Below are 13066 nucleotides of genomic sequence, written 5' to 3'. Positions count from 1 at the left end.
TGTTTATTTCAGGATTGCAAACACGTCAGTTTTTGGAATGTCATGTAGTAGATATATGCATGAGTGAAATGTGTATATGCACAATTTCCACCTGCCTTTCCCATTTCAGACACTCCATTCACTTCACTGCAGTTGAAACCGAAGAAGCATTTAAAGTACGAGGAAGAAATAAAAATTATTTTATTTTACTTACTGGAAATGAGGGAGAAAAGGATTCTGTATTCAGTCAGGAATGGGGATACTTAAACAACACTCGCACCAAGATCTGATGCAATGCAAAAATGTGATTTTGAGGCACAAACTTGATGTGACTAAAATACCTCCTAATCCTAAAAAATATTTTTTTCCTGAAATTATTCCATTGTTAATGCACATCCTTTTTTTTTTAAACCGTGCATATTTGAGGTTAAAATATAAGCCTTTGAAAGCCCACACCACCCACCTCATTTTACACTGTCCGAAGTATGAAGGAGTTATCTAACTTTTATAAATAAAAATTCTATAGTTTTAATCATTTTAGTAGAAATCAACTTCATGTGATTTAGAAATATATTAACTTTTACTTTTTAATTAAAAAACAAAATGTCTCGAAGTTACTTATAAATATGTTTGCTTCATTTAAGATATTCATAAATAACATCCAGATACTGACCTCTCCCTCTTTCTATGAAACAATAACCCATGTTAGCAAAATAGAATCTTACGAAAATGTTATACGTTTTTTCCCCTTAGTTGCTTTCTATAGGGAGAATCTAAGCAGATATGGCGGAGCAACTAGTTTCTCTGACCATGGCATCAAAAACATAAAGCTCTTGTCTTTGACGGTTGGAAGGCAAAATTATTCACTGATTGGGTGTGTTTTTGTTTGTTTTTCTGTTTTTACATTCAAATGCATTGCCCATTTACACTGAAAAAGGCATTGGAATTGCATTAGTTCATTATGTACATCATGTCTGTTCATGTTATGCTAACTGGATTATGTAAAAGGGGTTTCTTGAGTTATCGGTACAAATCAATAAATGTAAATATTAACAACACTATGCAAAAAGTTAGATTGGACCCCTATGGAAATATTGTGATAGCCACTGTTAATTAAATTTTAGGTAATTGTGCATTACATACTATAAGTTGGCAAAGAAGATAAAGTTTCAGGGGGAAAAATGTCTTAATACATTATTTCAAACACTAGATGAAATCATTACTAAAGCTCTCTGTATTACATGTAGTTTATATCCACAGATTTCAACTTATAAAAGGTAAATGCTCTGTAATTAATCAACATGCATAACCAATATGTATCTAAGGGATTATCAAACAATATAACACTATGTACTTACTATAAACCACAGTGTTTCTCAATAGTTACCTTCACAAATAACAACACATTGTCATTAAAAGTCCTTCTTCCTCTTCAATTATGAATCAGACCACTTTCCAGAGTGAATCTAAAGGCATGTAGTCATTTAATACCCCTTCTCGTCTGCATTTACAACACTGCCATATTGGATAGGCTTGAGAACGAATCACGTATTTTCATTAAATATAACAAGGTATGTTTCATGTCAACTGAAACTTGCTGGTCACATTATGGTAAAGACATTAAGGTCCTAAATGATTTGTATTGCAATTTTCCTGTACATCGATGTCTTTGTGGTTATGATTTACATATACATATAGATTTTTGTTTCTGATCCAGCAACACGACTATATTTAATCACGTTTGCCATTAGATTTTGCTGTTCGAACATTGCTGGTATCACTCCCCTTATAACTGAGGAGGGGTTCTGCTGTTTAGTGGAATAGTAATATTTCTAATGTTTCTTTTTAACTTTTTTTGAATCTCTCCTCAATTCTTTGGCTACCATAAACACTTTAACTTAAACTTTCTATTGGGATAACACCTAGTTACACTATAATATAAACAAACTGTCAAACAGAAGCTTTTGTAACTTTTAAAATATTTTCATAATTGGTTTAAATACTGAAATATATTCTCATGATATGCCTATGGTAGTCACATTTTATGATATATCTATCTCCGTATATGAGTAAATACAATTCTTTTTAATAGCATACAAATGCTACTCTGTAAGAAATATGTACCTGGCTCTTGGTTGTGATGGGCTGTGTGTGTTTGCTGAGAGAACATCTTTTGTACCAGTTGAAATCTATCCCACCCAAACCTTACTGTGTAGGTGTGTTGATGTGGTGATATCTTGTCTTTGCACACACAAATAATTTGGTCCCTAGTCTGTTCTTAGAATCATATGGTATTAATGTGGGTCAAAGAAATGAAACCTTGTGAATGCTGATAAGTTCAAGAAAGATGTATTTCTAATTTGACAAATAGGAAATGTCACAAGATTTTCTGTTAAGCAGAAATGCAGTGTGAGGGTGTTCACTTTACAGGGGCTCAGTCTAGAAAGGTCTTCATCATGTAACAAATTCTAGGGATATATACCACCACAATGCACAAGTATGTGCTAAGAATGCATATTGTGATCATATTGAGAAGGAAAAAATCTAGAGAAATGAAATGCACAAAACCTTGAAATTCTGAAGTCGTTTCCAACTTTGAGACCCAACCATTGTTCTGGGTTGTATTTATGTCAAAATATAGTTTGTTATTGCTTGCTCATGCATTCCCTGATTTGATGAATGTAGCGATCTGGGAATACACTCGTGAAAGATTTTTTTTATCGACATGGGCACAGTTTTCTCAAATCCAAGCCATTGAATGTGGTTTGCATAATTGTTCTAGGTGTTTGGCTTCAAAAATACACAAGATGTGCATACATACATTCCTCCAAATAGGCCATTGTGTTTCCTTTGAATAGGATTAATGAAGTCATTAACGAGTAAAGAAACTAAGCATTGCTTTTTGTCTTAAAAGAAGTTACTGACACACCAAACCTCAGCATGAACCTGGGGCACGCAAATTTAGTCCCAGTGCAAGTTTGAAAAAAAGTAGACTGTAATGTATAAGCAAACGGTGGCAAAATAATAATAGTCACAAAACTGTTTAAGATGTTTTTCAGCTATAAGTAGTATGTTTGGTTTCAGATCTGTCTGTTTGCCTTGTAATAAGGTGCTTCAATCTTTTCCAGAAGTACGTGGAGATGGAGCATAAGTGCTTTTCATAGTTTAAAGTCTTTGTACAATAAAACCTCGAATCTAAGCCCATGTGTATCACTGTAAAGGGTTTAAACGAATAAACATTTTTCTTTTTAATTTGAAGCCCTGAAATATGCAAATTTAAAAGATGTATTTTTGGATAAGTAAAATATAAAAATCAACTCGGGATATTGTCGGGAGAAATGATAAAGTACTGCCAGCTGTTAATACCCCATTATGCTTTAGTAGTTTTTGCAAACTACCCCCCCCCCCCCCCCCACAAAGGCAATCAAATAAATGTATCTTTTGAATTCCTTACTTTGTACAAAGCATATCAGCAAGGGATGTCTAATGTACTATCACTTGTATTGTTCAGTGGTAGTTAGCTATAATTATGAGCTTACCCTAACATTCGACCAGTCCCACACGTGGCAGTGGTGCATGAAGTCTCCGAAGGGACAAAACTGACCCATTTCAGATGGACTACATTTTTCAGTGGCTCCTTTCTTTCGCAGTAGCCCTCTTGAGGGGAATAAGACCAAAAAGAAAGACACTCTCCCTATCCTCCAAATGCTCTAATCTCTTATGCCAAAATCCCCTAGCTTGATATGTGGTAGGCGGTGGGTGTGTAATTTGATTCAGCTTGAACAGAGGGTAAATGGGGCGTTTCCCTCCGCTCTCTTGTCAATTACAATTGTGTGATTTCATTTCGGAGTTCAAGGTCGCAGTCCCATTGGCTGCCCGTGGCCGTTGGCTAGCGGAGCTGTCTCGAGGGGGTAGGGGCAGGATGTCCCGCACATGACACAAACTCCTTGGAAACTTAGATAGACTTGCATTCCCCCTCGTGCACGGCATATATGCCAAATATTGGGAGGAGACACTCAAATTTGAGGGTGAGAGAGAAGGCATTTGAAAATTCTTACCACAACCAAACATGCTAATTTTTTTTATTAGAATTTTTTCATTTGTTGTTTTTTTTTTTTTTTTTTTTTTTTTTTTGTATATTTTTGTGGGGGGTGGGTGGGGGTGTCAGACCAATGGAATACTCACCTGGAAAGAGAACAAACTTTGAACATTTAGGGCAAGTGGTCTTAAGAGTAGAACCAGCATAATAACTGTTTGGTGTCTGCCCAGAAAGCCTTCCTCCTTTTGGGCTCTCTTTGAAATAAAATCTGCACTGGGATTTTTTTTCCTTTGTCAGGACAAAGGAGGCCCCCTTTCCCCAATGGGAATACTAAGGCTCAGAGGAGCAGGAGAGCACGCAGAGGAGGGAGACTAGGAGAGATGGAGGGATGATGGGAGGGGCCCCAGCTGCACCTAGTCAAGCTCTTCAGTGAGGGAGTTGGTGGAGTCGGGAGAAGTGGGGAGGGGTGGCGGGGTTGAAGCACCACCAAAGTGTCATTTGCAAACCGGACCTTACCCATTTACTCCACAACGCTATCCTCCTACACCCCCCATGCCAGTTGCCTGCACCTGGTCTGTGTCATATGACATTATTAATTATCAGCTCCTCATTGGACAAGCCCACGCCGAAGCGCTCCAGGGACCATCGCACCACTGCGACAAAACAATGTGCTCTGTGGGAAGAGCCTGTGTAGTTGAACAGTTGTAGTCATTACAGCCCGGGCAGGGACGGTTGAACACTGAGTGGGACAAGGGCGCACCCAAAGAAAAGAACTCGGGTCAGATCTGGAGCACAATATGAAACACCTGCTCCTGAACCGCTTCAATAAAGACGGACAGGCAGCAGGCACTTTGCAACTCAAATGCCAAGCAACGGGGACTGGAGGGGCTACACATAGTACTATAGCTCAGAATCTCTCTCTCTCTCTTTTGTCCATGGTCTATTCAAGTTCGGATTACAGACCACCCTCCCTTCATTTTTCTTCAAACTATGTTTTTTTTTTTTTTCTTTTTTTTTTTGAGCCAGTGCCATTTGTGATCTGCTTTCCATGTGTCCATGATAAATAACTGCTCACTGAGAAGTTACATTTATATTGATGTAACTGTATCGAGAGCAGTGACTATCTTAAAGATAAAAACTTTGAATGAAATTATCTCGGGGAAAACACCTCTTTTGTAATATTCAGCTGGCTGAGGTCCAAATGGTTTAAGCTGACTAATCATTTTACAGACCAACACTATGAAAACTATTCTGGTTTCTTTTTGAAATACAAGAGGTGTAAACCACCAAGATATTTCTTTACCCATTACCTTACAGTACACACCACTGTCCGCCCTTCTGAAAAAACAAGTTTTTAACACATGCCCCCCTTGCTACCAACTCAAAACTGGTATAAAAGCAAACAAACAATACTCTAATTTTAGTTAGTTATTGATTGATAATTGATATATGAATAGGTTAAGTGTACCAGATTGCTATCTAAGTAAGATGTTTTGAGTGCACATTCTCCTGTGCCTTGATTCAGGATTGTGTTCATTTAGAAACTGTTCCAAATTTAAACACACATCTTCACAGAGACAGAAATAAAAGAAATACAGAAAAATTGGCTTTTTTGTGCCATCTGCAAGAAAGTTGACAATCAAGCTATCAATTTTAAGGTGCAATGATAGTTTTAAGATTCAGTCAATATCTGTGTTTAAAAAGCATATTTGCCCATATTTGCAAAAAATGCTGGGATGCAAAACTATATTCTTTCCAATCTTACAAATTAATGATAATAGTTATAATAATGGTAATAAATTTCCAAAGTAAAATAAAAGTGTAAAACATTCACATTATTTTTTCTGTTTCTACCCACAATGCAAATCATGTGGAAAAACAGCAGCAGTAAAAAATAAAATTAAATAAACTAAAAAGACAATACTAAGATAATTTTCCCCCATTTTAACAAAACATTTATAAAATATATATGTATATATGTGTATATATAAAAGAAAAATCTGAAAATACTTCTTATTCCTTTTAGTAAAGCAAGCAGTGTCTTCTAAAATATCTGCTCGTTTTGATTTTTTTCTTGTTTTTTGAAAAAAGCAAGGTGTACACGGGGCAAATACTGACAAAACAAACACTAAACAAAGGAAAATCAAAATTATTCAAAAAAGACAAACACAAAAGAGAAAAACAAAAAAAAGAACCCTTAAGAGAAGATTCGGATAGCCTGTGTGACAAGGGTGTGGCAAACGGGGCACTCAGGATGGTTTAGCTCACAGATTCGGATGGCACACTCCATGCAGAAGAGGTTGTGGCCACAAGGGACCAGAGCGGCTGTCACCTTGCTCTCAAAGCAGGTCATGCAGTCCCGGGCCACAGCAGGAGGAGAGTCCGGCACTGGAAGCCGGCCAGCAAACGGTGCCGAGGCAGAAGTGGGCTCGCTGTGGGCGCGCCGTGCCTGGGCGTGGGGGGAGCCGATGCCCGTGGAGCCGCCGCCGGTTCCGCAGGGTTCCGGAAGGCCAGGCGACGGTCTGCTCAGGGGCAGAGGCAGGCCTCCAAAGCTCTTGGAGCGCTGCTGAACATAGTAGGCCACCTGTTTGGGGTAGTCGGGGTCGCCCCATCCCTGGGAGCCCTCCGAACCAAAATAAGAGCATGGCTTGTCCCCATTGTTGGGGAAATCGCCCTTACTGTAAATGCCACTGCTTCCACTTCCACCCCCTCCTCCACCCCCACCACCACTGCCTCCGACCATGGCGTCAGAAAAATTCTGCCGATAGCTGCTGGTGAGTGGCTTGCGCTGGCCCCCCTGTAGCCCCCACACCTGCTGCAGACGAGACTCCAGACCCCCGTTGCCACTCTCAGGGCCCAGGCAGTCGTTCTCGTTGTTGTGGTCGTGCAGCCCACCTGTGCGGAAGGCGATGTGCGCCTCGATCTCCTCACGTGCCCGCTCCGCGTTCCCCGGGGAGCCTGTGATCTCGAACACGGGGTCCCGGTCCCGACTTGGTGTGACAATGTAGGTGCATGTCTGCTGCTGGATGCGCTTGATGGTGGAGCCTTTGGGGCCCACCACCAGGCCCACGACCCTGTAGGGCACCCGCACCTGGATGGTGGTCTGGCCGGGTAACAGAGTCGGTGGTGATCCGTTGAAGGAGACACCCAACTTGTTCCTGGAGGCCCGCAGCATGGAGAAGTGCTCGGCTGCGGAGATGATCTCACGCCTAGCTAACGCCACGTCTTCCTTGCGGCCGGTGATGAGAAAGACAGGCTCCTCGCCCCGGACTGGGGTCTTGATATAGGTGTTGGTCTTCGCCCGTAAGGCTTTGATTTTGCAACCTGTGAAGTGGACAGGGGGACCATGAGTGATTCTGCAATGCATAGATCTCATAAGATGTACTTTATGTGTATTTTTGTACTTGATCCTTAATTACATGACTATAGTCAAATAGTGAAATATTGTGGTTTTTCTATATGAAAGAGCCAAATCATATCCTCATTTAATATATTTCATCACAAAATTAAATTACAATATGACCAGGACTGTACCAGTGGCGTGTTCTTGTGTTACACTTGATTTAACTTAAAAATGAGAACTCATTTAGGAAGGAAAAGGTTTTTACCCCTTTGTTCCACATAGTTATATAGAAGTTCATTTGAATATTAAATTGTGAACCGTGAACCTGACAAGGATAACACTGTAATATGAAAGCACTCTTACTTAAGCACTCAAGCACTTTTTTCCATATTCTGTTTATGCTTTAACTGTCAGTGAAAATGTTTTAAACAACAAAAACAGCAATATATTTTGCTCCTGTAAATCAGTGTAAATTAGACCTGTAGTTATACACTCTTATAATGTTATGATGTGTATCTTGAGGATGATTGCATCATATTCAGTAAATGACAATATTATTGTGATGTCATGCTACAGTTCTTTTTAATAAAGTAAAAACGGTGCAAATTTGAGGCTCAAAATATGGCTAATGAGATTTGTAGTAGAGGAATGTTTCATAATGTAATTTCTATGGAGAGTTACATATGATACACACATATGATATGAAAATATTACATTACTATACAGGTCCAGTATCACAATGCTGTTATGCAGCAATGTATTGTTACAGCCCTACTTTTAATAGATATTTTACATATACCACATAACTTTTATACAGGATAAAATCAGCATCATTTCCAGGTCATCAAACCTTGGAATAGATGCAGTTTTCTGAAATATTATTATTTAAGGAAATACATGATGTTAAATTGACATTTGTAAATCTGTGTATCCTGTAAAACTATAGCTTTGCTCTATTGTCTACTGGCCCTAATTTTATTTGATAAAATACTAGACATCAAACTTTAAAACTATAGAACTTTATTACATCATGTGTAATATTTTTCTCCTCTTCTGACCTTTAAATAAATAACAGACCCTGGAATAAGACACTAATTTTAATGTAATTAAATGGTTATTAACTAAAAAGTAAAAAATTATTAGCATCAGAGTTCCAGTTGATTTTTTTCAGTATTAATAAGCAACCATTTAAAAGAGGGTTCTTACACCAGCATGAGTTTATAAATAATAGTACCTAATGTTTTCTCAACCTAGAAAAATAGTCACAAGTAATGTCTAGGATATAAATCATTTTCATATGTGCACTCTTTAAATGTTATTGATTATGCCAACAGGAGGAAGGTCACCTGAGGACAAAGAAAGAAACACATGTAAAAACAACAAAATTACAGAAATAAAGGATTTCAAGAAATTAAATAACAGATCCTCCTTGACACATTCCATTCATTGATATAAAGAAATGTAAAATAACAAGCCGCAGTATTGTGGGCGAGAATCATTTTGGGCGGTTCACATGCAGCATGGAGGCGTTTATTGCTCCTGGCTGCTGGGTGGGATTTTGTGAAGGCCCTGGCCGTTCTTCTGGCCATGGGTCCTGCAGTATAGCCAGGTAACGAAACCTCATCCTGCTGTGTATCACAGCAGCTCGATAGGAGAAAACAAGCACAACAAAAATAAACGAAGAAAGAAAAAAAAACAAAACAAAAAAAAAAACAGCCTGCATAGAGCATCTAGTGGTGAGAGCAGGGCGCGTGTGCTCGTCTCGCGGTGCTGAGGAGCCCCCTCGTGTTGCAGGACTAGCGCCCCTCGTAGCAGGCTTGGCAGACAGTGCAGGTGAATGGAGCGTGCTTACTACCGCCATTCGGGCCACGCACCCTCCACATCAAGGCGGTACGGGCCGGCCTAATGCCTGATGATGGTACCGTCACGGGCGACAGCCCATGTGGATCGGGCCGTGGATGGTCTCGGTGATGCTTGTTTTTGATGTCACATCTGATGTTACGTGTGATGTCATCAACAAGTAAAAATGTTTTCCATGTTTATGTGAGTGGACACAGGTACGAATGTGAAATCCGATCAGTCTGAATTAATGAATAAAAAAGGAAACAATTCATAGTACTTAAGTGCAAAAATCCCCTTTAAAGCACTCATACACTTCACAGCATCTTCTGAATTGTATAACCACCTCCTTCAATATTTACAAATCAATGCATAAATACAAATGTGTCATCATTTCCTGCCAAGACAAATTCTAAGTCTCCCAAGCAGAGGATGTAGCTGCACTTTAAATCACTAATAAAGCACCAAATGAAAAGCAGCTCTTCCCAAACCCTCCTAATCAGCACTTTTCAGTCAAAGCAAAGCCCTCTGGTGCACTGGTCTTAACCCACGGCACTCCCCCCCCCCCCCCCCCCCCCCCCCATCCCCACAACCACCCCACCCCACCCCCCATTAAAATTCAAGGACACACTTCGCAGTAACCAGCAAGAGCTACATAGAAAAAATGCAAGTGTTTCATGGTAGATGCATATCCACAGGAACAGAACAGTCAAAGGCTTTTTGAGGGGCAAGAGTTTTGTGCATTGTTTGTGTACAAGTGCGTGTGTGAAAGTGTTGGTAAAAGGACTGTCCTCTGCGGCCGCTCCTCGGAACCTCCCCTGACCCCATGCTGGTTGAGCGTGTGGATAGAGGGAGGCTATGGGGATGTTGTATTGGTTGCCTGGGCGTGACTCTTCTACAGTGAGCAATGACTCTGGGCTCGCACAGCCACTCTTATCAGCACATCTCCACATGCTGAACAAAGCCTGACAACAACCACTTTCATAGCCATGCATTAATAAACTAGAATGTTTTTAGTAAGTGAGAGCATTGTGAGAAGACAACGCAGAACACTGTAAATGATGAGCAGGCCAGCAGGAGTAGGCTATCACTTGAACTTGTGTGTTGGACAACAAAAGGCCATAACGTCATTCAGTAGCAGAAGCACGTTGTTCTTTCTTCCGTCTGCACACGTTTTTACATCTCACAAAATCGCAGAAACCATTAGTTCAACATATCGCTGAGTCACGTTTTAACATATTTATTTTTAATGCGATGAACAGTTTTTCTTTAGTAATACAGCTTCTCCTTCCAACATCGCCTGGCACTTTCACGCCTTTGTTTGACAGCTGCGTGATCGAGAATCTCCAACAAGTACTGGAACGATCTTAAAAAGTGCTTCTATGAACTCCACAATCACTTTGAAGACCCCAAAAACATTAGCAGGAAACAAAGTTATTCAGCAGCCTATTCAACACTTACTGTTACCCAAACCAAATAACGAGGCGAGCTGCAACTACACGCTGCATTAAAATTCTCAAAGAAACTGTGTGGTCAGCTAGACGGAAACATTTTCTGTCACCAAACGCGAATTGTAAACACTTACGAAGATATATCACAAAGTTACCCGCCGTTAAGTCTGTTCTCGTGCTAGTTTTTCTTTCTTTCTTTCAAATCAGTCCCCCGCGCTCAGACGACAAAGGAAGCGCGTGCTTCCAGAGCCCGTGTGCGCGTCTGCATGCTGACATTGATGGCGTGCATCTACAATAATGCCACCATGAGGTAACGGGTACACTGCTGCTTTTGTTCTGTGCCTTAAAGGTAATCACACTGCACCAACGCGGGCAATCCTGTGCCATATGTTTTTTGGCTGGTGTGTTGTGACTATTGCATTTTCTGAATGGCTACAGTGTGGGTCGTAGCTAAATAACAAAACTGGACCACCACTCCCTTTTCATTGTCAGTGTAACCAGACGTTGGTTTGGAGACACCGCAGAAGCACTCGGAGACACTTGGTGATTGTAAGTTTAAGACAAGTTTAAACAATGCAGAGCATCAATGCCTTTACCTTGCCTCCCCACTATTTCCGCCACATGTTCAGAGCTTGGCACTGGGACGCACTCGGTGATGTTGCTGCCCCGTCCTTTCGTTTCAGCGGAGGTGCTCTCGTACAGGGCGCACAACTTGCTCTTCCCCTGTAAGACACCGGTGTCTCCTCCGCCGCCTCCTCCCCCGACGCTGTTCGCGTGGCCGTGATGGTTGTTGTTATTGTTACTCCGGTCCTGAACTCCAGTGGCAGGAGCCCCGCCGCCGTCCTCGCCTTCCCCGAGACCCAACAGAGAGAGCTGGCCCAGCGCGACTCTAAGGGCACGGGAGTCGTCTTCCTCCTCGTCGGGCGGCGCCAGTAGACTCTCGGTACCGAAGCCGGAGCCGGCCAGATCCCCGCCGTAGCCCCCATTTTTGTCCATGATCCCTGCTAGAACCAGCAGGCTAGGCATGGCTAACAAAGAGTATGAGACAAAGACACGGGAAAGAGACTGTAGGAACAGCACCCTTGCCGCCTCCTCCTCCTCCTGCCTATTCCCCCTTTGCGCTAGTCCCTCCCACAGAACAGCCCCTTCCCTCAGCCCGCCCGTCCCAATACTTTTGTGCACAAGGCAAACGGGACACAAGGCTGTCTGCGCCGAGAGGGGCAAGGCGCTTTCATGGCTCCACCCCGTCTGGTTCACACCGTCCCCTCCTTGCGGAGACGGAGCGGGCCGCCTTCTCCTTACACCACTACGTCTGTTTCTCATTCTGCTGGCATTCCGTTACCCATTCTCCAGTTGCAAACCTTAAAGCTTATGAATATTGCCAAGACGGGTACAGTCGGACTAACACGGCCTTTGTTAAGGAGAATATTTCGCATAATAGTTCATATTCGTCACGAGAAAAGCTGCAGGCTTCAAAGAACAGTTTCGCTTTTGCCCGCGCGCCTGCTATATAATTAACTTTTAAAAAACATTTGAATGCTAAATGTTTATTTTTTCCTGCAAAATCATGATGAAGCATAGCCTGCACAGTGTCGATGGAGCACACGTGCAACTCATCGCTCAGCCATTTTATGAATCTATGGGATTTGAATCTGGGGCAGAACTGCGCCTCATGTGCCCCGAAATGTAAATAGTGGAGCTGATATAATTTGGGGGTCCGCCCACCTCACTTGCTGTCGGGGTTGCGGCGGGTCAGTGTGGCGGTTTGACTAGCGTCGCGTACGGAGTGTTACGGAGGCTACTGGGAGTTGGTCTCCGGAGGGAGTTGTCAGACAGACGTTGCGGAACCTGCGCCGCAGCACCGACTCGTTTTTGAAAAAAACAGTGCGCCGATCTAGTAAGCAGAGCACTTGTGGCTCGAGTCTTCAAAAAAAGAGTCTTCAGTACGGACATGCCCGCGCCTAGCGGCAGTTATATAATTTTCAACAGTAATAACAGTCTTCACTTTCTTTTACAATATAACATAATATGCTTTGAGTTTATACTGACTTGATGCTGATATAAGAAAAAGAGGACAATAGTTTTTTTTTTCTCTCTGGTTTTCTGAACTGAATGGATTTCTAATGTACATTCATTATCAAGTGTTCATTATTGAACAGACTGTCTGGAAACAAGTGGGCTGATTCACTTGTATCCATGGCTATTCGAAATTACGCGACATGATCCAGTAAATCAAGGATTTGATGGCAGTAAGTGGATCAGGTGCTGTATTTGCACAAAATAGGTGCTCCTCAGCAAACTGTGGAAAGTCTTATTATTTAATTTTTACAAACTACTGTAGAAAAACAGAAGTATGATGAAAGAAAAGCTGGACCCAGGGTATGAGGTCAAATTATGGTAGACTTCTTTTAGGTA

General features: G+C 41.5%; 1 protein-coding gene across 1 annotated transcript; it reads right to left on the bottom strand.

Moving 5' to 3' along the window:
• Positions 1–4994: 4994 nt before the first annotated feature.
• On the bottom strand, positions 4995–11838 carry mex3a (mex-3 RNA binding family member A). Its single transcript, XM_077012556.1, has 2 exons — positions 11248–11838; positions 4995–7342 (listed from the first exon to the last, which is right to left on the bottom strand). The coding sequence occupies exons 1-2, from the start codon at positions 11675–11677 to the stop codon at positions 6216–6218; spliced, it is 1557 nt and encodes a 518-aa protein (XP_076868671.1). The 5' UTR covers positions 11678–11838; the 3' UTR covers positions 4995–6215.
• Positions 11839–13066: the final 1228 nt, after the last annotated feature.

This window comes from Brachyhypopomus gauderio, chromosome 7, assembly GCF_052324685.1.
Source record: "Brachyhypopomus gauderio isolate BG-103 chromosome 7, BGAUD_0.2, whole genome shotgun sequence".
NCBI lineage: Eukaryota > Metazoa > Chordata > Actinopteri > Gymnotiformes > Hypopomidae > Brachyhypopomus > Brachyhypopomus gauderio.
The sequence above is the reverse complement of the archived record's forward strand: the minus strand, read 5'-3'. Positions and strand labels throughout refer to the sequence as shown.

Bases quoted from the DNA above. Each gene is read 5' to 3' on its own strand.
- mex3a (XM_077012556.1), bottom strand. From the start codon at position 11,677: ATGCCTAGCCTGCTGGTTCTAGCAGGGATCATGGACAAAAATGGGGGC. The intron at 7,343-11,247 runs GTAAAGGCATTG...TCCACTTCACAG, and splicing joins GGAAATAGTGGGGAGGCAAG to GTTGCAAAATCAAAGCCTTA.